At 36.3% G+C, this 21,713-nt stretch overlaps 2 protein-coding genes across 14 annotated transcripts in view; one reads left to right on the top strand and one right to left on the bottom strand.

The window, feature by feature from the left end:
- Window positions 1–21,713, bottom strand: part of LOC128547932 (inositol 1,4,5-trisphosphate receptor type 1-like) — a 181,399-nt gene that overhangs the window by 120,521 nt on the left and 39,165 nt on the right. For all 13 annotated transcript variants that reach the window (XM_053521831.1, XM_053521833.1, XM_053521822.1 and 10 more), the window contains exons 5-16: window positions 20,831–20,989; window positions 20,260–20,442; window positions 17,316–17,462; window positions 16,667–16,762; window positions 14,532–14,692; window positions 14,258–14,360; window positions 13,578–13,738; window positions 12,959–13,112; window positions 10,797–10,955; window positions 9,911–10,083; window positions 8,979–9,098; window positions 6,731–6,943 (exon numbers count right to left, since the gene is read on the bottom strand). In XM_053521831.1, the coding sequence (XP_053377806.1) occupies window positions 6,731–6,943; window positions 8,979–9,098; window positions 9,911–10,083; window positions 10,797–10,955; window positions 12,959–13,112; window positions 13,578–13,738; window positions 14,258–14,360; window positions 14,532–14,692; window positions 16,667–16,762; window positions 17,316–17,462; window positions 20,260–20,442; window positions 20,831–20,989 (1,829 nt within the window). The remainder of the gene's footprint in view (window positions 1–6,730; window positions 6,944–8,978; window positions 9,099–9,910; window positions 10,084–10,796; window positions 10,956–12,958; window positions 13,113–13,577; window positions 13,739–14,257; window positions 14,361–14,531; window positions 14,693–16,666; window positions 16,763–17,315; window positions 17,463–20,259; window positions 20,443–20,830; window positions 20,990–21,713) is intronic.
- LOC128547933 (uncharacterized) lies at window positions 610–4,566 on the top strand. The gene is made up of 2 exons (XM_053521836.1): window positions 610–715; window positions 1,586–4,566. Exon 2 carries the CDS (start codon window positions 1,587–1,589, stop codon window positions 3,678–3,680), a length of 2,094 nt encoding a protein of 697 aa, XP_053377811.1. The 5' UTR covers window positions 610–715; window position 1,586; the 3' UTR covers window positions 3,681–4,566.

Here is a 21,713-nt window from a genome sequence, read left to right as displayed (position 1 = left end):
CTAAGTTTCTATAAAATAGACTGGTCCATCATTCAATTTAAGCACCACCATTTAATATTCAAAGGGGTGCTCACTGAAAATTTACTGATTGAACAGTGCTGACCATGATCAGACTGCATGGATGTGCAGTCTTATCTTGGTCTGCAGTGGTCGCAAAGGCAGAATCACTTGGAGGTGGTAGGCTTAAGGCTAAAATATTTTGTTTCACTGCTTTGAGCAAACCACTTGAAATTCATCAAAATACATATATCTTTATATACTAGTGTTTATTTACATTTTCCAATTAAATAAAGCTCCATTCCAACTTTTCATATCCAAATAGATCAAGCTTAGGTCAGTATTAAAGAATTAAAATCTATTTTCTGTTCTTGATAAGAGCTCTCCTTAACTTTTAGCCTGCTGGCAGCAAGTGACAATGCCTTTGTGACCATAATACAAACCAAGATTGTGGTCTGCACTGTTTGCTATTCAGTCAGTAAATTTTCAATGGGTATTCCCTATGAATAATAAGTGGTATAATGGACCAATCCATTTAAGAAATAAAGCAAGGTAAAGTTTAAAGGTAGGTAACAACTGACTATCAAAACCAGATTAAATATTTGAGTTATCCTCTTGTGTAAACAGGAAGAGGAAGTAACAAAGAAAAAACTGTAACTAGGACATCGGATCTGAAGAGGTTTATAAAAATAATTTGCTTATTTCAAACCAAACAAAGGTATTTAATTTCACATATTTTAAGTTATACTAAGATTGGATTATGTTACAATTTTGTGGTTTCATTCATTAAAACAGTTATTTCACATGGACCTGAGTTTATATATTTCAAATAAATTGAAAATTTTATTTAGAGGTTTTGGAGTTTTTGAATAGGTACAACCACACACTATACAAAGATTAATTCCCACTCAATATCAAAGATTTCACAAAAGTTTAAAATACAGGTTATCATTTTTATTAAATGTGAACTGTTTGGAATTTTTACTATATGATCAATAACAAAATCTGTAAGAAGATCCTTTGGAAGCATAGAACGCAACCAAGCAGAATAATAGCAGACTCAGTTTGACTGAGTTTGTTCATGAGAGGTAAGGGAAAGTGAAACACCTCTTACACCCCATAGCTCTGGTTTAAGTGGAACTCTATTACACAGGTACTGAATGGACTCCATGATCCCAAAGGACCAGAAAATATAACAACACTGAATCCAAGTACAGGGAGAACAGTACAACATATAAAGATGACATTTATCTACAAGGCCAAATAGTTATTTTTAGCCCACCTGAGCACCAAGTTTTGTGCCCATCATCTGTCTATTGTCCACACTTTTCATCACACAAATGTTCCTTTGGCAAACCACTATGAATACTTTTCTAATTACTCTGGTTCATATAATAATGGCCCCTTAGTAATACATGATCAAGTGATAAGAATCTGAAAGAGTGAAGTGTGAAGCCTTAAATCTACATCAGATTCCTGATATACCATTGATAGCCACCTTAACTGCATCTGCGTACTTCCTTTAGGAATATATATATATATTTTTTTTTGTATTTCTTAGTCAGTTACTGCTTTACTTTATTTTCAGTATGTTTCAAGCACCAGAGTACATCGAGCCAGTGTCAGTAATGCTGTCAGATGTTCTTTCTGATATAGGAGTAAATGAGAGGATTGTACTTAAGAGAAGAAGAGCAGTTTTACTGGCTGAATCTATGGAAACAAGATCATTACAACTACTGGATCAAAATAGTACACCATACTTCTTCGGCAGTCAGTCAGAGGGCACAACAACACTGAATCTTAATTCAGACATAGACCAGCTACTTTGTTTCAATGATTCTAAAGTGATACAAGATAGGAGTGACTGGAAACCTGATGTAGAAAATTATCTGATGATCCAGGATGATACTGTATCACCTGGCTATTGTCATCTGCAACTTCTGAGAAATAATACTCAACTTCCATATCATACTTTACCCAATAAACATTTCACTGAAAGAAAAGGAATATTGTTAAAGAATACAATCATGCCTGCATTAACTGATAATTTCCAAGAGGGAGGAAGAAGACACGGTCCAGCACATTCAATACAAACACCACCTTGGATGAGTGATGTAGACATTGTTCATGCTTTGCATTGTAAATCCTGGCCTCTACAAGCACGGCAGTGGTTAGACTGGCAAGGTGTAGGTCAGTGGCCTTCAGCTGACATGAGAAGATACTGTGGTAATACTGGATGTTTCCTTGTTGCTGTTGGAAGCAAGGGCAGTGAACATGAGGAACTTGAATGGAGAATATCAACATCCTTAGCAGAACGATGCTTGATGTTCAGCCTCAATATAACACAGATTCGATGTTACGTCTTGATGAAGATAATATTGAAAACCTTTATGGAGCCATACTTTGAAGACACCATTTCAAGTTTCATGTGTAAAACAGTTATGTTTCATTGTATTGCAAATACACATACTGTCATCTGGAGAGAAAACAACATACTTGGGTGCCTATCATTGTGTTTATTTGTCTTACACAACTGTATTTTGAATGAAAATTGTCCACACTTTATCATACGTGGAAACAATTTGATGAGAGGAAATATACCACACATATATAAACCTTACATTCTGCAAAAACTACACGATATTGTAACTGATAAATGTATAGCATTATTTGGGATTGAGTGTGACAGTCTTGGTTTAAGGCTTCAGCGAAAAATGAATAATTTAAGCTCATTCAAAACTGGTGATATTGTTTCAGCACATATATTAAAGATACTTGCACTCAACACTTACGATGTCATGAGGCCTTGTCTAAATTCTATCAGCAACCTTAGTAACGAAGAAGCTGTACAAACATTGCTGAAGTATTATTTCAAATTAGTTCATGTCTGTGACCAATGTGAAGAAGTGGACAAAACAGCATGCCATATTCTTGCATCAATGTTAGGTACATCCCTTGGAACTGCCCTAGCATCCCAAAGTATTCATTTGTACAATGCAGTATCAGCAGAAGCTCTCACCTGGATCTCCCGTGGTTTGAATAGAGATGTTTCATCTAGTAAACTGAAGCTAGCATCAATCTACTACTGTACAGGGGATACTCGGAAAACGGAAATTACTCTTAGGAAAATTGAAAGAGGTTATGACATAAACACTGTTGAGCCTATTTGTCAATGCCATCTTTATATCTTACACGCTCTAAAAAAAGGATTTTTTGAAATATCCAATGATCATAACGAAGAAGCTATGCAGCACATTACAGCATTCTGTGTTACATTTCTGCCATATGAAATAAAATGTGTTCCACATGAACTACAGTATGAAATGTCTAGATCTACGAAAGACGATCTAAAATTCAGACCTCCAGACGACTACTGGATAAAATGGGCAGTGGTTGATTCTCTTCCTTACCTCTACTTTCTACAATACAAGACCTACAAAAGTCTTGGAAGACAAGATGAAAAGAAAAGAGCATTGTCCAATCTTCTCAGGACAATTGACCGAGAACCAAATCTTGGACACAGGGAAACTGCCTTAAATTTACTCGGACAATGCATGGAACAAGAGAACAGGGCTACAGATGCTTTTTGCTGCTATTTAATATCTCTGAATCTAAGGAAGAGATACAATGTTGCAAGGATCCATATCTGCAGACTTTTATCAAGTTTGCTAACTAACAAGTAGAGAGCAAGAAAAGCAGACTGGTTGGCATAAAACACTAGAAACTAATTTGTATTCTACTCATCTGTATAAACATTCCACAGTTCTGTACATCAAAACAAATTTCACCTTTCATGTGACACCACATATATTTAGAAACATGACTTGCTTTTTAAGGGACCCAGAAAGAGGTTCATGAAGTTTGTCTTTTTTCATCTTGACAGTAGATAAAATCAGCAAATGATTTTTTCATCGCAAAAATTGAAAACATTGGAAAATATTACTGGTCTTGCACTGCTTTAAAAAGATGTGCTGTATTAGCAAGTGTAATAGTTTTACAAAATGTGTTGATTACAGCATGCAACGTAATACAAATCATGCGCACCAGTAAATTTCAGATGTAACTGTAAATACAGTCGACTCTCATTGGCTCCAACCCAGATTGCTCGAACTCATCGTCTAGTCCCGATCTTATTTCTTATATACTGTACATTGTTAGACTCCGGTTGGCTAGAACACCGATAACTGAAACTCTCTAACTCCCTGTCTGGTCCCTTGAGGTTAATTATAATGTTAATCACACCTGATAGGTTGAACAGACAAATGTCTGCAACTAATCTTTTCACGATGCAAACAATTTGCACCTCTATTATTGTCTTATAGCTTTAATCTGTAATCGGTGCATATATAGTTTTAGCACGTTTTGAAATTAATACCTGTATTGGCCAAACAATTTTAATTAGAAGATTTTTGTTCATTTTAATGTTTTAATTCATGAATTCTATGTGTCAAACAAAATCTAAACAATGAATGTCTTTATTTCACTTTAAATAGGGTTGATCGCTTTCAAAAGTTGAAATATGCAAGTGGAACAACTTTGTGCAGGACACGGTAACAGGTATGTGTGTGTTGGGGGGGGGGGGGCGGGGGGGGTAGCAAAGTTGGATATGGGAAAATAAGGAATTAAAAGAAAATCAGACCCAAAAACTCTTCAGACAAATTATAATGCCATAATGGAATGTGAAAAAGGACAGAAATCAAAAACAGAGATTGTCAAAATGTTCGGCATACCAAAAAATACTCTCTCGGGCAGACTCATTAAAAGAGGGCTACACAAAATTTGAACCAATTAAAATTATTGAATAAAATGATATTTAAATTATGTTGTTTATTTCCTCTTTATTAGAATGAATTTTGACAATTTATAGTACATTTCCAGCTTTAATATCAGTCAACTATGTCATACACATAATCTATGTATTTTACTAGAGCTCCGTGCATAAATAAAAGATGGCCACCATACTGATGGCTCAAACTTTCAATCTCTCAAATTCATTTCCAACGACTTTTCGAGTTTGAGCCAACGAAAGTTGACAATATCCACCGGAGATAGAAAATGGGTATTTAAAATAAAATATGAATAAACAAAAGAATTGCTTTTGTCTGCTGACAAAAAAAATGAAATTAAACTGTGCACAACTTCACATGCTGACTAACAATCCTATATTGTTTCATGTCAAAAACTTTTTGATATTCATGTGACACAAAATTGTGGACTCTTTATGCATACTTTTAATGGCCATAACTCTGGTCTAGCTGAATGAAATCCCAAACAAGACACAAAGTGCACATCTTCACATGCTGAGTAATACCTCTACTGTGTAAGGTTTCATGTTTCAAGGTCAAATACTTTCTTGAGATACCTGCAACACAAACTTTTAGGCACTTTCTGCATACTTTTGACTAATCCAAGGCGTCAAAACTCTGGTCTGACTAAGTGAAATGTCAAACAAAACCCACAGGTGCAACCTTTTCATGCTGAAAAACAATCTTTTGTTTGATGACTCTAAGTCAAAAGCTTTTCAGATATGCACAACATAAATTTGAACAGACTGACAGATAAATTATACTAAGGTACAAATGTAATGGTACAGCTGCTGTGATACCCAACCCTAATATTTCATGTTACTCATACAGTGGTTTCTTGCAAATCTGAATAGTTTTAATTGATTTATTTACATGTAAGGTCAGTGTAACTGTGCTTAACCCTTAGCCTGCTGGTGGCAAGTGATTCTGCCTTTGCGACCAGTGCAGACCAAGATCAGCCTGCACATCCGTGCAGTCTGATCATGGTCTGCACTGTTCGCTATTCAGTTAGTAAATATTTAGTAAACACCCCTTCAAATGATAAATGGTACTGCCCAAATTGGAAGATGGACCAGTCCATAATAGAAATTTAGCATGGTAAGGGTTAATGGGAAAACAAGTGCATTGCTAATTCAAGTTCATTTAAACTATGACTATGTTTGTTTCTAACCACTCTTTGTTGAATGGATGCTTGATGATGTCAAACAACTATTTTAAGTTTGAATCAAATCCATTCAGTTATAAGAGAGATAGAGTAAAAGTGCACCAAAACTTTAACCTGAAATTCTAAGTAAAAAGGGGGGATAATTCATGAAATATTGCAGTGAGATTTAAGACCCTGTACCATAATGATGTGGGTGATGATGAGGAATAACTATTTTAAGCTCAAAGTAGATCTATCAAGAAATAACAGAGATAAAGAGAAAGTGTGTCAAAACTTAAACAAAATTTTTATAGAAACTCAAATTTTCTAGGTACAAAAAGGGTCATAATTTTGACAAAATGCATAATTATAATTCTTGGCCTACATAGTCATCTAATGATGATAACAAGTGTGCATAGTTTCAAAACTGCAGCTTGTACAGTTTTTGAGAAAAGGTGGACCTAAACAAAAATTTTAACCAACGACGATGCCTACAATCAAGTGACAAATATTACATAAAATGATGATGCCACATAACATTGCTATGGGGACCAGCATTTACTTATTACCTGTCCAAAGTATGATTTTGACATATCAACTAGGTATTCCCTAATCTACATTATGTTACAGTTTCATTGATTTTTGGTGATACAATCATGAAGAAATGACTTTTCCAGGTATTTATTGAACACCCCTGGTATAATTAAATTTCAAGAAATTATTCTAGGAAACCTTCCTAAATGTTAATATGTACATATTCAAAACGTATATTCTATACAGTTACCTGTAATACTTCAGCACGGCCTTATCCCTGCTTTGTGGATCTTGAGCGGCATTTAATGCTAGAGTTCTGATCTCTTCCTGCTGAGTCTCCCCATTGTCTTCCTTCCATATAACAACCACATCCTCGTCTTCTTCTATGGTAAAAAAGGGTTCTGCTATACCATCATCCGGGTTTTCATCTTCCATTTCTACCTCTGTCTGCGTTTTAATCACCCTAAAAACAGTAAATTAAATGTAAAAATAATTTTAACTTCTGAACATAAAATGAAATGGGAATTTAACTTGTTCCTTGGCATTTAAATATTTCATGAACTGACTCGATCTAAATTTGCTGGAGACAGACCTTTCACCTTGCGTATGCCTCAATTTAAGTCACTCTGAAAACAATATATTGCAGTTATGAGAATGTCTTTATTCCCCCCACACAGCAGATATTTACCAAGAGTCTTTGAAAATGTCTTAATTATTCTCACTCAGCAAACAATTACCTTGTTTTTACTTATTATCCTGTCTTTATTTTTCTCACTGAGCAGACATTAATTTACATTAACTCTATGAGAGAATGTCAAATTTCCTCACTGACCAGACACTCGCAAATAGTATATACTATGAGAAGGTCTTTTTTTCTGACTCAGCAGATATTAACCTTGAATCTATGAAAATATCTTTATTTCCTCATTTCAGCTGATATCTACATTTGTATCTATGCAAATGTCTTTATTTTCCCAACTCGGACGACATTTACCTTGTATCCATAAGAATGTTTTTATTTTCCACACTCAGCAGAAACATCCCTTGTATCTATAAACTCAATAGCAAGACCTTTACCTTCTATCTATATTAGAGTGTCTTTATTTAACTCAGTAAGCATACATTTGCCCTTGTATCTATGTGAATGTCTTTTTATAAACTCACTAGAAAGACATTTACCTTGTATCTATAAAAATGTCACTATTTTCATCACTCGGCAGATATTTACCTTGTGTCTATGAGAATGTCTTTATTTTCTTCACTCAGCAGACATTTACCTTGTATCTATGAGAATGTCTTTATTTTCTTCACACAGCAGAGACATTTACCTTGTATCTATGAGAATGTCTTTATTTTCATCACTCGGCAGACATTTACCTTGTATCTATGAGAATGTCTTTATTTTCTTCACACAGCAGCACGGGTGGTAAACGTGCAATCCAATTCCCGCTGGGAATACGCTTAAAATGGGTTGCGCAACGTCCAGTGCTGGTGTTGCGCGTAAAAAAAGACGAAATTGAGGTATGTGAAGTTATGATTTTGCTTTGCATGAGTCAAGAATGAATTTTCTCGAAAAAAGCAAAATGCTATTCGATACAAATATGATAATACATCATATGTGTAAAATATCTGGCTTGTAAGTTATGATTCGGCTCTATTATCACGAAAACTCGGGCGACAAGAAGCGTGAAAAAAGTATGAAATCAACAAAAATGGACGTTTCTGACCTCATATGCCTAATCTGAGGACATTTGATGCTTTTTATGATAACTCAACTGTTATAAAGTAACGAATATCAAAATTATTTGCTTCAAATCCTGCTTACGGGGACATAATTGACAAAAAAAAAATCGGGAATTGGGTTGTGCACCGGGAATGGATTTGCTCGTATACATCATAATGTATATAATGTATACGCGCAACTCCATTCCCGGGGCGCAACCCCATTCCCGATTATTTTTTTGCCAATCTTTCCCCCAAAAGCAACATTTCATTCAAGTGTATGTAATATTCATGACTGTTTTACACGTGTTTGATCATTAGAAGCGTTACATTTCCAGAAAGAAGGCACAAGAGTTAGAAAATTGGCATTTTTCATGATTTCATGCTTTTTTTTGACAGTTCGAGCCAGCAGAGTTTTCGTGATAAAAGAGCTGATTCTTAAATTAATAAGTTGGTATTTCACACATATGATCTTTATTCATTTTTGTGTCGAACAGCATTCTGCTTTTTTCGAAAACATACGTAAATGTGTCATTATTTACAAAAACAAAAACCCACCTACCTCGATTTTGTATATATTGATGCGCAACACCAGCACCGGAAGTCGCGCAACCTATTTTTAGCGTATTCCCAGTGGGAATTGGATTGCGCGTTTACCACCCGTGAGCAGACATTTACCTTGTATCTATGAGAATGTCTTTACTTTAATCACTCGGCAGACATTTACCTTGTATATATGAGAATGTCTTTACTTTCATCACTCAGCAGACATTTACCTTGTATCTATGAGAATGTCTTTATTTTCTTCACTCAGCAGACATTTACAGATGAGCTCCTGGGTGACTGGAATGGCTACTTTATTGGACACACACAAGTCAGACAAATAATCCAAGAACCTGAAACGAAAATAGTTCCAGCTAGCTTAAAGCATACAGATACAAGCTGAATGTCCTCAAAACATGCAAGACTCACATCAGAACAATTTTACCTTCTGCTTATACCAAACCAGATTTTTGTCTCAAACATGTTATACTGTTTAAGTAGTCGTACTTCATTCGCTCAAACACACTCCAACACCACCACTTGCGCAAACTCATAATCAGGTCCCGGTAAAATCCCTGTGCTGAGCATTTTGTTCAATGGTTAGAATAACCGATAACTCGCAGTAATTTTGCTTGTCCTGTAGAGTTCGAACGAAAGAAATTAAACTGTAGATATACTTGCAGATTGAAAAGTTTGCAAATTATTGATTCCAGACGTTTCGCAAGTAGAAATATTCACAAATCACCAAAAATTAAAATGCCAAAGCTAGGTTCATTTATGTTTACTTGACTATAATGATGCGTCTTGATGAACTTGGAAATTTACACCGGCTGTTACGTTCGCATATTTCTTGAGTTCGCGAAATTTGCAAAAAATTTCACAGGGTATTATTTAAGGCACAGACAGGCAACCAGGAGAAACCTCTGATCTTCTGCAAGTGTGTTAGAAGATTTCCTTGTATAACCATAGGAGCAGTGCTCAAACCAACTTAGGTAAAGAAGCAAGTCAGCAACATTCAACACTTGGTCACTGACGACCCTTGAACTGGTTTGAAGTCAACATTCTTAACTCATCTGGTATAAAAGCTTCAGTAATCAGATACTGAACATAAAAGATACAAAAAGATATATCATTTCTTTCATCAGTTTAACTGACTACAAATTACCTTGGCTCCTTGTTTTTTCTGACAAGTTTCACAAAAGTTTCTATTTCAGAGGCAGTGATATGTTTTTCTAAAAGTTTTCTATTGTTATGTAGTAACGCTGTAATTGTGTCTTCAGCAAGAACATCATAACCTATCTGTCGCTGCATAAATGGGAAATTCTTGGCAATGTATTCCTGAAAACAAATATATTTTTATTGAAATAATAACAATGTCTTTAGTTTATTTCACACTAATTCTATTTAACTTGTGAAAAACCCTGGCAACATAGAAGAGGACATAGAAGAGGACCTTGTTGTGACCCCAATGGGGCTTGAATCATGACTTCCAGGTTGAATGTCCAACATTTTAACCACAAGAGCAACGCTCCCCTTAATAACATTTACAGATTTGTATCCGTGCATATTAAATTTACACAAAAAACTCTGTTCTACTAGGTCCTATGGCGACTTTCCAGCTTTTGATGGTGGAGGAAGATTGCAGGTGACTGTTCAGGCATCATTTCAGGGGCTCAGACAGTCACATGGGTAGAACCACCAACCTTCTACCAGTCAGCTGGGTGACTTCCTCACATGAAAGAACTCTATTACCCAGCAAAGTTTCAAACCCATGGTTGTCAGGGACAAGAGATTCAAAGTCAGCAACCTTAACCACTCAGCCACGAAGGCCCCCATGAAATGTCAAGGTGGAAATGACTTTTAGTATTTGTCTCACTCTAAATCAAATATGCTGCAACACCTGTTCAGATCATAAATGGCTTATATATTAATTTTGCTTATCTGAATAATGCACAAGAAGAAAGTTTTGTCGGAAGACATTCAAACATGCAATAAAATCTTCACTATTTTTTCTTTGTTTTTGCACAAACAGAAAATGCTAACAAAGGTACCTGATTTTTCCTGTAATCCTGCTGAGATAACTTCAATATTCTGTAACAAAGTTTACAGATCTGTCTATAGGGGGCGTGTCTCTGGTCCATGATATCCTCCATACGTAACGCTGGTCCATCACCGTGATCTGTGAATGGTGCTTGCAAAATCTTGAAAACCTAGGAATATATACAGCTCATTTGGTAACTTGAATACTTAAACTCTGTTTGGAAAATATCCCACTTATTTCATACCAAATTTTCAGTCGAAATTTCTAATACATAATGTGTACCTTATCATATTTGTTTTCCTCATGTTTTAGAAAAGAATTACTTATATCTATATTTAATTATACACAGAATTTTGAGAGCACAAGGACAGAAGGAGCCCAAAATTTGGTTTTTGATGGGTTTTGAGGCACACCAACACAACTTAGGTCATATGGTAACTTTTCCAGTGGGCACATTGGCAAAATCACTAGCCTTGTGCAAGCCAGCTGAATAGCTTCCTCACATGAAATATTCTACACCCAAAGTTAGGTTTCAAACCCACATAGGTGAGAGGCAAGTGATTTGTATTACATATGAAAACATACAAGCTATGACAATTGTTCTTTGAGTACGTTAACTCCTTTTGTTACTTTATGTAAAGGCTGTGTTTATTTTATATTTTTAAAGTGCCAGACAGAAGAACAAAAAGATTACAAAACAAGAGCTGTCTCCATAGGATGACACATGCCCCCGATGGCACTTTGAATGAATAGTTATGGACGATGTTAGAGTTTAGGACCTTTGACCTACGGAGCTGGGTCTTGCGCGCGACACGTCGTCTTACTGTGTCACACATTCATGCATAGTTATTTTAAAATCCATGCATGAATGACACAGATATGGACCGGACATGCCCATCAATGCACTATCATGAAAAATGACCTTTAACGTCTAAGTGTGACCTTGACCTTTGAGCTACGGACCTGGGTCTTGCGTGTGACACGTCGTCTTTCTGTGGTACACATTCATGCCAAGTTATTTGAAAATCCATCCATCGATGACAAAGATATGGACCGGACACGCCCATCAATGCACTATCCTTTAACGTCTAAGGGTGACCTTGACCTTTGAGCTACGAACCTGGGTCTTGCGCACGACATGTCGTCTTACTGTGGTACACATTCATGCCAAGTTATTTGAAAATCCATCGATCGATGACAAAGATATGGGCCGGACACGCCCATCAATGCACTATCCTTTAATGTCTAAGTGTGACCTTGACCTTTGAGCTACGGACCTGGGTCTTGCGCGCGACACATCGTCTTACTGTGGTACACATTCAGGCATAGTTATTTTAAAATCCATGCATGAATGACAAAGATATGGACCGGACACGCCCATCAATGCACTATCCTTTAACGTCTAAGTGTGACCTTGACCTTTGAGCTACGGACCTGGGTCTTGCGCGCGACACGTCGTCTTACTGTGGTACACATTCATGCCAAGTTATTTGAAAATATATCCATCGATGACAAAGATATGGACCAGACACGCCCATCAATGCACTATCCTTTAACGTCTAAGTGTGACCTTGACCTTTGAGCTACTGACCTGGGTCTTGCGCGCGACACGTCGTCTTACTGTGGTACACATTCATGCCAAGTTATTTGAAAATTCATCCATCGATGACAAAGATATGGACCTAACACGAAAATTGCGGACAGACCGACAGACTGTTCAAAAACTATATGCCTCCCTTTGGGGGCATAAAAAATATTTCAGCTTTTTTAACAGTGTTTCATACAAGTTTTATAATATTTAGCTGATACAGATCTTCTGTTGTTTATAACAGTTGTTTGGGTAGATCATATCTACATGCAGTGAACCACTCCCTGTGTCAAAATACAGTCAGACAGACAGAATGTTAACTACTGTAAACCTTGAAATGATGGTGACAGTAATATTTCAAGTTAAACTTTATTCCCCTGTTCATATTTTTGAAGTGATACTATAACATTATATCTATTGAGCACTTTTTTCGTAACTATTCATGAACATGACTGTATTGTGACTGTACTGTGCAGTAACTTCATGAACATGAATGTACTGTGCAGTAATTTTGCTAACTTTAAAAGTGCGAAAACATTTCAAGGTTTAAAGTCTTCCAAATCTTAAATACTAATAGGTCATACCTGTTTTACAATATTTTGTTCTCTTAAAAGTTTCTGCCTTTCCCTGCAGTCGTTAGGGTTTATCATCTCTACGTGCAGGGGATCTATCCCTGTGTCTGACGACTCTTGGTTACACACAAAATAGATCAGATCTGACAGAAGCTTTGTTACGTTCCTGAAATTCCATGATATATAAGGCATATAGGTGTAATACTATGTTATCACTTATTTTTGAATAAAATTTTACGGTTTTGCCCAAAAGAGTTATTATGGGGGTATATTATTTCAAGAACTTGTCCATCTTTCAATTTGGACAGTACCATTAACTGTCAAATGGGGTTGCTTACCAAAAAGATACTGACTGAATGGGGAACAGTGAAGTTCTTATCAGACTGCATGGATGTGCAGGCTGATCATGATATACCCTGGTCGCAAAGGCAGAATCAGTTGTATCCAGCATGATAAGGGTTAAACAAATATCCCTCCCAAAAAATATTTGTTGGTTTACCAGACAAAAATATTGGTAGCCAAATGGGCTACCAATGAGGCTACCAATGAATTTACAGATTTCTGAAACCCCGCAAACAGGGTTGAGTAATTCGATCAAGATATAGTTATGCTGTGATATAAACCTACAAACCTTTTCTCATTCTGTGTGATTGAGCCTTTCTCCAGTTTGTTAGCAATCTCACCAGCAACTTTACTGGCATCATTAGCAAAATCCAGATCTCTGACTTCACTAGGTGATACTGGGACTATATTAAACGCTTCTTTATCTTCCTTGATCTGTGCACAACCAACCTGAAACCAAATGTTCATAACTTTTGCAGCTCTGGTTTTTACTTCAATTCATTACTGAAGTGATAAATGAAAAGTTTTCCTACCTAGCACCCTACTCTGCAATACTGTGCTGTGGTTTCACTCAGTGGTCAACAAATTAACTTCTAGTGAGAGAGAAAAAAACAACGGGTTGTCCTATTTTCAGGCCCATGATCACTACGGGTTTGACCTGCTAACCCCCTACAACAAACTGGGGTCATCTACTTCATAAGGCCAATCAAGCTATCAAGTTTGAATGTTATGAATAAAGTGATTCTAAAGTTATTGAGCAGAAACCATTTCCAAGGTTCAGGGTCCTACAACCTTGACCTTTGGCCTATTGAACCCCAAAACATTATGGCTCATCTACTTCATAAGCCCAATCAGACTCCTAAGTTTGATTGTTCTAGGTCACATGGTTCTAGAATTATTTGGCAGAAACCATTAGTCTACAGGCAGACGGACTGTATGCATGTGTACGTATTTTAAATAATCAGTTACCTTATTTTTCTCAGGTCTGTCTTCATCCTTATCAATGGCTAAACAAGAAGTACTATGTACCCATGTTCCTGTACATAAGTGGTGCAAACGTGCATAGGAATTCCTGGAATTAAGACAAAAATGTCCAACTCAATCTAGAATTTATTCAAAACATTGTAATTGAAATGATCAGCAAATATTCACACCCACTTTAAATTGGAGAGTAACACTGTTCAAAAAAATAAAACTGTTGCGAATACTAAACAACCAACAGTAAGTGAAGACATATTATTACCTTGGAACTAGAGTATCACTTCTAGTCATTGTGGTTGGGTCTAGCTCCCAGAGTGTGGCAATGTCATGGCCATGTGGTACAGATACCAGGCAGTACACATTGGCTATTGGTGATCCTCTCAGTTTCTGTCTTGTTGGATCAATCCGGGGATCATTGTCAATCTGTTTATAAATGAAAGATCGTGTATAATTCATTTTATAACCATACAGGCATATCATTTTTCTCATTTTAAGTACAGAGAAACATGAGCCAAAAAATGATCCTGGGTAAAATATTTGGAAACAAGAGCTGTCGGAGGACAGCAACGCTCGACTATTCAACAGCCTTGTCTATTAAATGAATACAAAAGTCGAAAAAGGGGCATAATTTTGTAAAAATGGGTAAAAGGGTTATGGAACCTTCACAGTGCTTATCAGCTCATAAAGTGAACAAGTGCGTGAAGTTTCAATCCTTTCCCATAAGTGGATAATGAAATACCAGCTTACATACAAAAACTTAACCAAAAACTTCTAAGTTGAAAAAGGGGCATAATTTTGAAAAAATTGCAAAGTAGAGTTATGGGACCTATACAGTGCATGTCAGATCTTGACAGTGAACAAGTGTGTGAAGTTTCAATCCATTCCCATTAGTGTGTACTGAGATAACAGCTTACATACAAAACCTTAACCAAAAATTTCTAAGTCGAAAAGGGGGCATAATTTCATAAAAAAGCAAAACAGAGTTATGGAACCTGTGCAGTGTAGGTCAGTTTATCACAGTGAGTAAGTGTGTGAAGTTTCAATCCATTCCCACAAGTCGTTACTGAGTTACCAGCTTACATACAAAACCTTAACCAAGAATTTCTAAGTCGAAAAAGGGACATAATTTTGTAAAAAAGCAAAATAGAGTTATGGAACCTGTGCAATGTAGGTCAATTTATCACAGTGAATAAGTGTGTGGAGTTTCAATCCGTTCCTGCTAGTGGTTACTGAGATACCAGCTTACATACAAAACCTTAACCAAGAATTTCTAAGTCGAAAAAGGGACATAATTTTGTAAAGAAGCAAAACAGAGTTATGGAACCTGTGCAGTGTAGGTCATTTTATCACAGTGAATAAGTGTGTGAAGTTTCAATCCATTCCCACAAGTGGTTACTGAGATACCAGCTTACATACAAAACCTTAACCAAATCGGGACGCCGACGCCGACGCAGACGCCGACGCCGACACATGGGTGAGTCCAATAGCTCTACTATTCTATGAATAGTCGAGCTAAAAATGGAGACATCTCTGTTAAAACTATTGTTGTCGGCTTAGGTGACTTGGTACTTTTCATACCCTGCAAGCGTTATTTTACCTCTGGTCATGGAAAAAGCATGCATAATGACTATAAACAGATTTTGAACAGATAATTGCTCAGTGATTAGTGATTTGAAAAGAAAAATATGTAAAGATCCAATCAAGGAGTTCCCTGGGGGAAATTTATATCACATTTTCTAAAATGAAATTTATCAACAGACTTTTTTTTTTGAAAGTTAAAATTCAAAAAATTTCACCTAGGAAATTATGTTGATAAAGCTACTGGTGGGAACAGAAAAGCCTCCACTACCTATATACATGCATCAAAGTAGGAGTCAAATATCTAGAAATATGAGAAAATCAAGACAATTATAGGACTGTCAGATGCAAGACTCCTGTATTGCAGGTAACACAGATAACAGATAGATTACTGTTCCATTCCACTGAAATAATTTGGACAGGATTAAGATTGAGAAACGATGTTCACTCAAACATTTTCATGTATCCACAGGTAGTTTCTCTTGTGTAAAAAGGGTATAGGGTAAGTCTCTATAGATTTAAACCAAATTGTCTTTTTCAACATGATGGCATTTAAACATAACATCAAATGAGCCGTGCCATGAAAAAACCAACATAGTGGCTTTGTGACCAGCATGGATCCAGACCATCCTGCGCATCCGTGCAGTCTGGTCAGGATCCATGCTGTTCGCTTTCAAAGCTTAATGGAATTAGAGAAACTAATAGCGAACAGCATGGATCCTGACCAGACTGCGCGGATGCGCAGGCTGGTCTGGATCCATCTGGTCACAAAGCCACTATGTTGGTTTTCCCATGGCACGGCTCAAATAAATAACCTACCTCAGCTGCTAGATACTGCCCAGAAGCTAGATGCTTAAACCTAAACAAACTGTTCCAGTGACCGGCTCCTCCTTTACATGGATCATGCTGCACAACCTGTAATCAGAAAGGAAGAGATGTTACAAAATAACATTCTGATCGAAACCCAAGTCTACAACTTTTATATCATATACTGTGGAATTGTTTTTAATTTTATGGTTTTAGTAAAAATGGCAATTTTGTAGGAATATAAGTTTGTGGATTTTAACTTCTAAAGATAAAACAGTTTAATGGGATTAAATTTGGTGGAATGACAAAAACAACAAAATCCATAAAAATTCCTCCATAATGAGTTATCAATGATTTCAATATACCCAAGATGTTACATGAAAATATCAGAAATTAGTACAATATTTTGCATCATCATCGTCTCAAGTCCTTACTGACCAAAGCATGCAGCATTCTTGCACAGTGAGTGTTTAGGATGGTAATACTGATACTTCTTTTGACAACTGCCATTACTACTGATATCATACTGCTAAAAATTCAAATGTATTGCATCATACTAGTCAGATACTTTTAAAGAGACAATTTTCCTACACAAATAAATTCTGACAAAATTACTATGGTGGAACAACCATTGTTAGAACTTTTCCCTCGTAAATTTTACCTCAACTTCCCACAATGCTTTTGAGCTAGTTGCAGATGTTGCAGACAATCGCTGTGTGGTCCTGAGAAAAACGTGCTGCTGTTTTTTGTATTCATCCGCTGTGAGAAACTTCTGCTCTTCTGCATGAAACAGTCGTACAACATCTCCCTGTAAACAGAGAAAACATGGCTTTCGTAACAATATATTGTTTTTTGAAATGCAGTAATTCAACGTGGTTTTTCTTTAAATATGTATTACACAGACTGTGATTCAAGTGTGTGGAGAGAGGAGACTTAAGGTAATAAGGTGTAAACTGACAATATGACATGTTAACAGGTGTATACAATCAAGCCCTCTAGGTCTTTGATACTGCAGTAGGAGCAGTGTTCATGTCTCTTTTACTCCATAAATAAAAACAGTCTACAACCGTTTCAAATTGTTAAAGGCGTACGCTAGAATTCCTTATATGAGAAGGGCGAAATTTCCAATAACAACTTTCTCCAAACTGTTGGATATGAGGACAATCTCTAAGCTAAAAAAAATGCAATAAAAACTAGTCACCGATCAAAAAAGAGTTTGCTGGAAACGTCTTTGGGTAAATGCCGTTTATCAGGGCAGATAATCTTCTTTCATACGTGACTGTGTTTTTACTCATATTTTTTTTGTAGATGATTGTCCTTCAGTATCAAAGTTTAGAATTTGTTATGGGAAAATTTCGCACCAATTCGCTAGTCTAAAAGATTGTACAAATCATAATTAGTTACACTGAAAGACTGCTGAATAATATTTATGGTTGTTTTAAAATAACAAGTCACATTTTTCTAAATTTTTTTTTTTTTTTTTTTTTTTTTTTGTTGGATTTAACATCGCACCGACACATGATAGGTCATATGGCGACTTTCCAGCTTTAATGGTGGAGGAAGACCCCAGATGCCCCTCCGTAAGCCAGCTGGATGGCTTCCTCACATGACGAATTCAACCCCACGAGTGAGGCTCGAACCCACATCGATGAGGGGCAAGTGATTTGAAGTCAGCGACCTTAACCACCCGGCCACGGAGGCCCCCTTCTTTTCTAAAATAATGGCAAAAATAAAACCATTGTGAAGATAACCCTGAATACAGCCGTGAAATGCTTTTTTTTTATTTAGAATAAGCCTTCTTACATACTGAGATATCATTTAATTTTGTGGGCAAGAAATTTCATGGTTTCTGCCAAAATGGCTATGTAATGGGAATATGAATTCTAAATTTGGTCCAAAATGACAATGTAATGGGATTATTAATTCAAAATTTGTGCCAAAATTGCTATGTAATGGGAATATGAATTTGAAATTTGGGCAAAAATGGCTATGTAATGGGAATATGAATTTGAAATTTGGGCCAAAATGGCTATGTAATGGGAATATGAATTCGAAACTTGGCCCAAAATGGCTATGTAATGGGAATATGAATTCAAATTTGGGCAAAAATGGCTATGTTATGGGAATATGAATTCGAAATTTGGGCCAAAATGGCTATGTAACGGGAATATGAATTCGAAACTTGGCCCAAAATGGCTATGTAATGGGAATATGAATTTCTTGATTTCAACTTCTGAACATAAAATGAATGAAAATTTTACTTGTTCATTGGGATTTAAATTTTGTGGGTTGACTCAACCATGAAACCCATGAAAACTTATCCCTGATGAATATTAATGATATCACAGCATTACGAACTTCTATATTCTTTCCTCACAAAATTTGTACAGCATTCTTATTGCAATTTACCAGTCAAGAAAGTAAGTAGTTTTTTGATCAGTTCCCAACTGTCCCCAAAACAATGTAATGCTAAACTACTGTCTCAAGACCTCGTTAAATATTCACGGTCTAAGTAATAAAGTTGTGGCTAGAAATATCTTCTTGTCTGTGTTTCTCTTAGAAGAAACAATCCTCCTAAATTTATCATGTTACATTTTACATGCTTTATTTATTACTGTCTATTTACAGACTAGACAATGTTTCTCAGATATAACATTCTGTATCTAGTGGATAATGTCCCCCAAAGGGAACATTACCATAAAATCTCACTTATCTCATTCCAAAGAAGTCTCAGATCCACTTGTAAGCTACCAGTATATAGTTTCTTTCTTAAGGAATTCGTTAAAAATAAATATCACCATTTACATAAAGCCATTTGAAACAACATTGTTTGCAAGACAGCTAGACCATAACAGGATAAATGGTAACAATTATGGAAACATAGGCCTTAACCCTTATCATACTGGACACGATTTATTCTGCCTGTGCGACCGGTGTAGATCTTGATCAGCCTGCACATCCATGCAGTCTGATCAAGATCTGCACTGTTTGCCATTCAGTCAGTATCTTTTTATTAAGCACCCCTTTTAACAGTTGATGGTATTGTCCAAAAGATGGACACATTCATTATAGAAATTAAGCAGGATAAGGGCTAAACTTCTCAGCCACCTTTTCTGTAACAAGTTTTTCCCAATTTCTCATTCTAAACCCAACTATACCATTCAAATTATTTATCCCTTAGCTTGCTAAATTTCTAAAATGGACTGGTCCATCATTCAATTTGGGCAATACCATTTATTATTCAAAGGGGTGTTCACTGAAAATTTACTGACGAACAGTGCAGACTATGATCAGCCTGCATGGATGTGCAGGCTGATCTGGGTCTGCACTTGTCGCAAAGGCAGAATCACTTGCCCCCAGCAGGCTGAAGGATAATATTCTAAACAACTCTGAAGGTGGTGATACAAACTTCTTCATTTTTTAAATTATATTGATGAGTTTTGATTTTATCATCAAGAAGCAATTCTGATAGGTTATTTCATACAATTTTGACACCATTTTTTTTTTTGAATTCCACTGACTTTATTATGAATAGATAGTTATAAAACTTACAGGTTATCCTAGTCAGCAAAAAGAGCAACATTACTTTATGTGCTGAAACTTACTCCTTTAAGAACATCCTCCATGTTGTCCTTATAGTCCATAAAGAGGACCATTTTCCAGCTTGTATTACAACTGACAGAGTTGACCTCCTTACACTCTGGGTTGTCAGGGAGATCATAGTTACTGGCATGCAGGGGCTGCTCCGCGTTTACTGGGTTCAAAATCACCTTGTCACCAACAACAACCTGCAAACATGATTAAATGAAAAAGTCATCCTTTAAAATACATGTCTTATGAAATTAGGAACAGTGCTAAGTAGAGAGTGATTTAAATTTGAGACATAATCACCTGTTCCCACCTCGCTCCCCTCTGAGCACTAGTGAATACAGAACCTGGGTCTTTCATCAAATCACACAGCATGACAGTTACACTCAAGACTTTAGGATTTTATAATAATGCTAAAAATATTTGTGTTGAGCCACAAAAATGAACTAGTTCACAATATATTATAATGAAACTTTGCATACAGTATATTATAAATGCACATATTTTTTAGCCACAGGTCAACTCTTAAGACTAAGTAATTAGATTGTTAATGAACACATGTAGAACCTGAATGCACGAATATCTTACTTTATCTCCTGGCTGCCGCAGTTTATAAAATGGCACAATGTAGAACCAGGATCCCTCATTCCCCGACCCATCGAGGGATACGCGCATAGCATTTCTCTCTAACTGGGCGGGAAGTCTCTTGTTCACTGTCAGGTACTTGTTACTCTTCAGATGGAGAAGCTGCAAACAAATTAATACTGTAAATTCATAAATATTTATTATGAAGTAATTATTTCTACCATATATTCCCATGAAAATGACCCGGGGATGTTATATTTTGCCAAAGGGGTGCATTTATTAATGGTACACTATTACTTTATATTTTCCATGTCTGAAAATTCGAAATTCTGAAACTGAATTCAGTAAAACATCGCTTGCTTGAGTAACTGTTGAACTCGGTGCTTCCAGCATACGGGCTAACTTAAGTGATTCATGTGGTCTACAACATTTTTTCTTATAGTTTCTATGTTGAATCACTTGAAACCTGGACAACTCAAGCATTTTTGCTCATTCCCCTTGCAACTATGATCCATCAGACTCATAATCACTGTGATTTCGTGGGAAACAAGAGCTGTCACAGCAACATTTGACTATTCATTAGCCATATCGCTACAGAAAGTTAAATGAATGAAAACAGAATTCGAAAAAGGGGCATACTTTTGAACAGCCAAAAAATTACTGTCAAAGGACAACGTATGAGGGTCAAAACATACAGTTTTATCTTAACAAGCAAATTTGATGATTTGGTATCCCCCGCCGAAAGGGTCTGTGGTGAGGAACGGCAAAACAGTATATCTGGCAAAAAGTTAAGGATGTTACTAAGAGGCAAATAATTTCATTAGTCAAAATCAATTTAACACAAAGTGATGCATGCTTGGGGTGGTGGGCATGACTGGGTGGAGGA

This window comes from Mercenaria mercenaria, chromosome 13, assembly GCF_021730395.1.
Source record: "Mercenaria mercenaria strain notata chromosome 13, MADL_Memer_1, whole genome shotgun sequence".
NCBI classification, from domain to species: domain Eukaryota; kingdom Metazoa; phylum Mollusca; class Bivalvia; order Venerida; family Veneridae; genus Mercenaria; species Mercenaria mercenaria.
Note: the sequence above shows the minus strand (reverse complement) of the source record. Positions and strands in the feature narration are given on the sequence as shown.

Bases quoted from the DNA above. Each gene is read 5' to 3' on its own strand.
- LOC128547933 (XM_053521836.1), top strand. From the start codon at position 1,587: ATGTTTCAAGCACCAGAGTACATCGAGCCAGTGTCAGTAATGCTGTCA.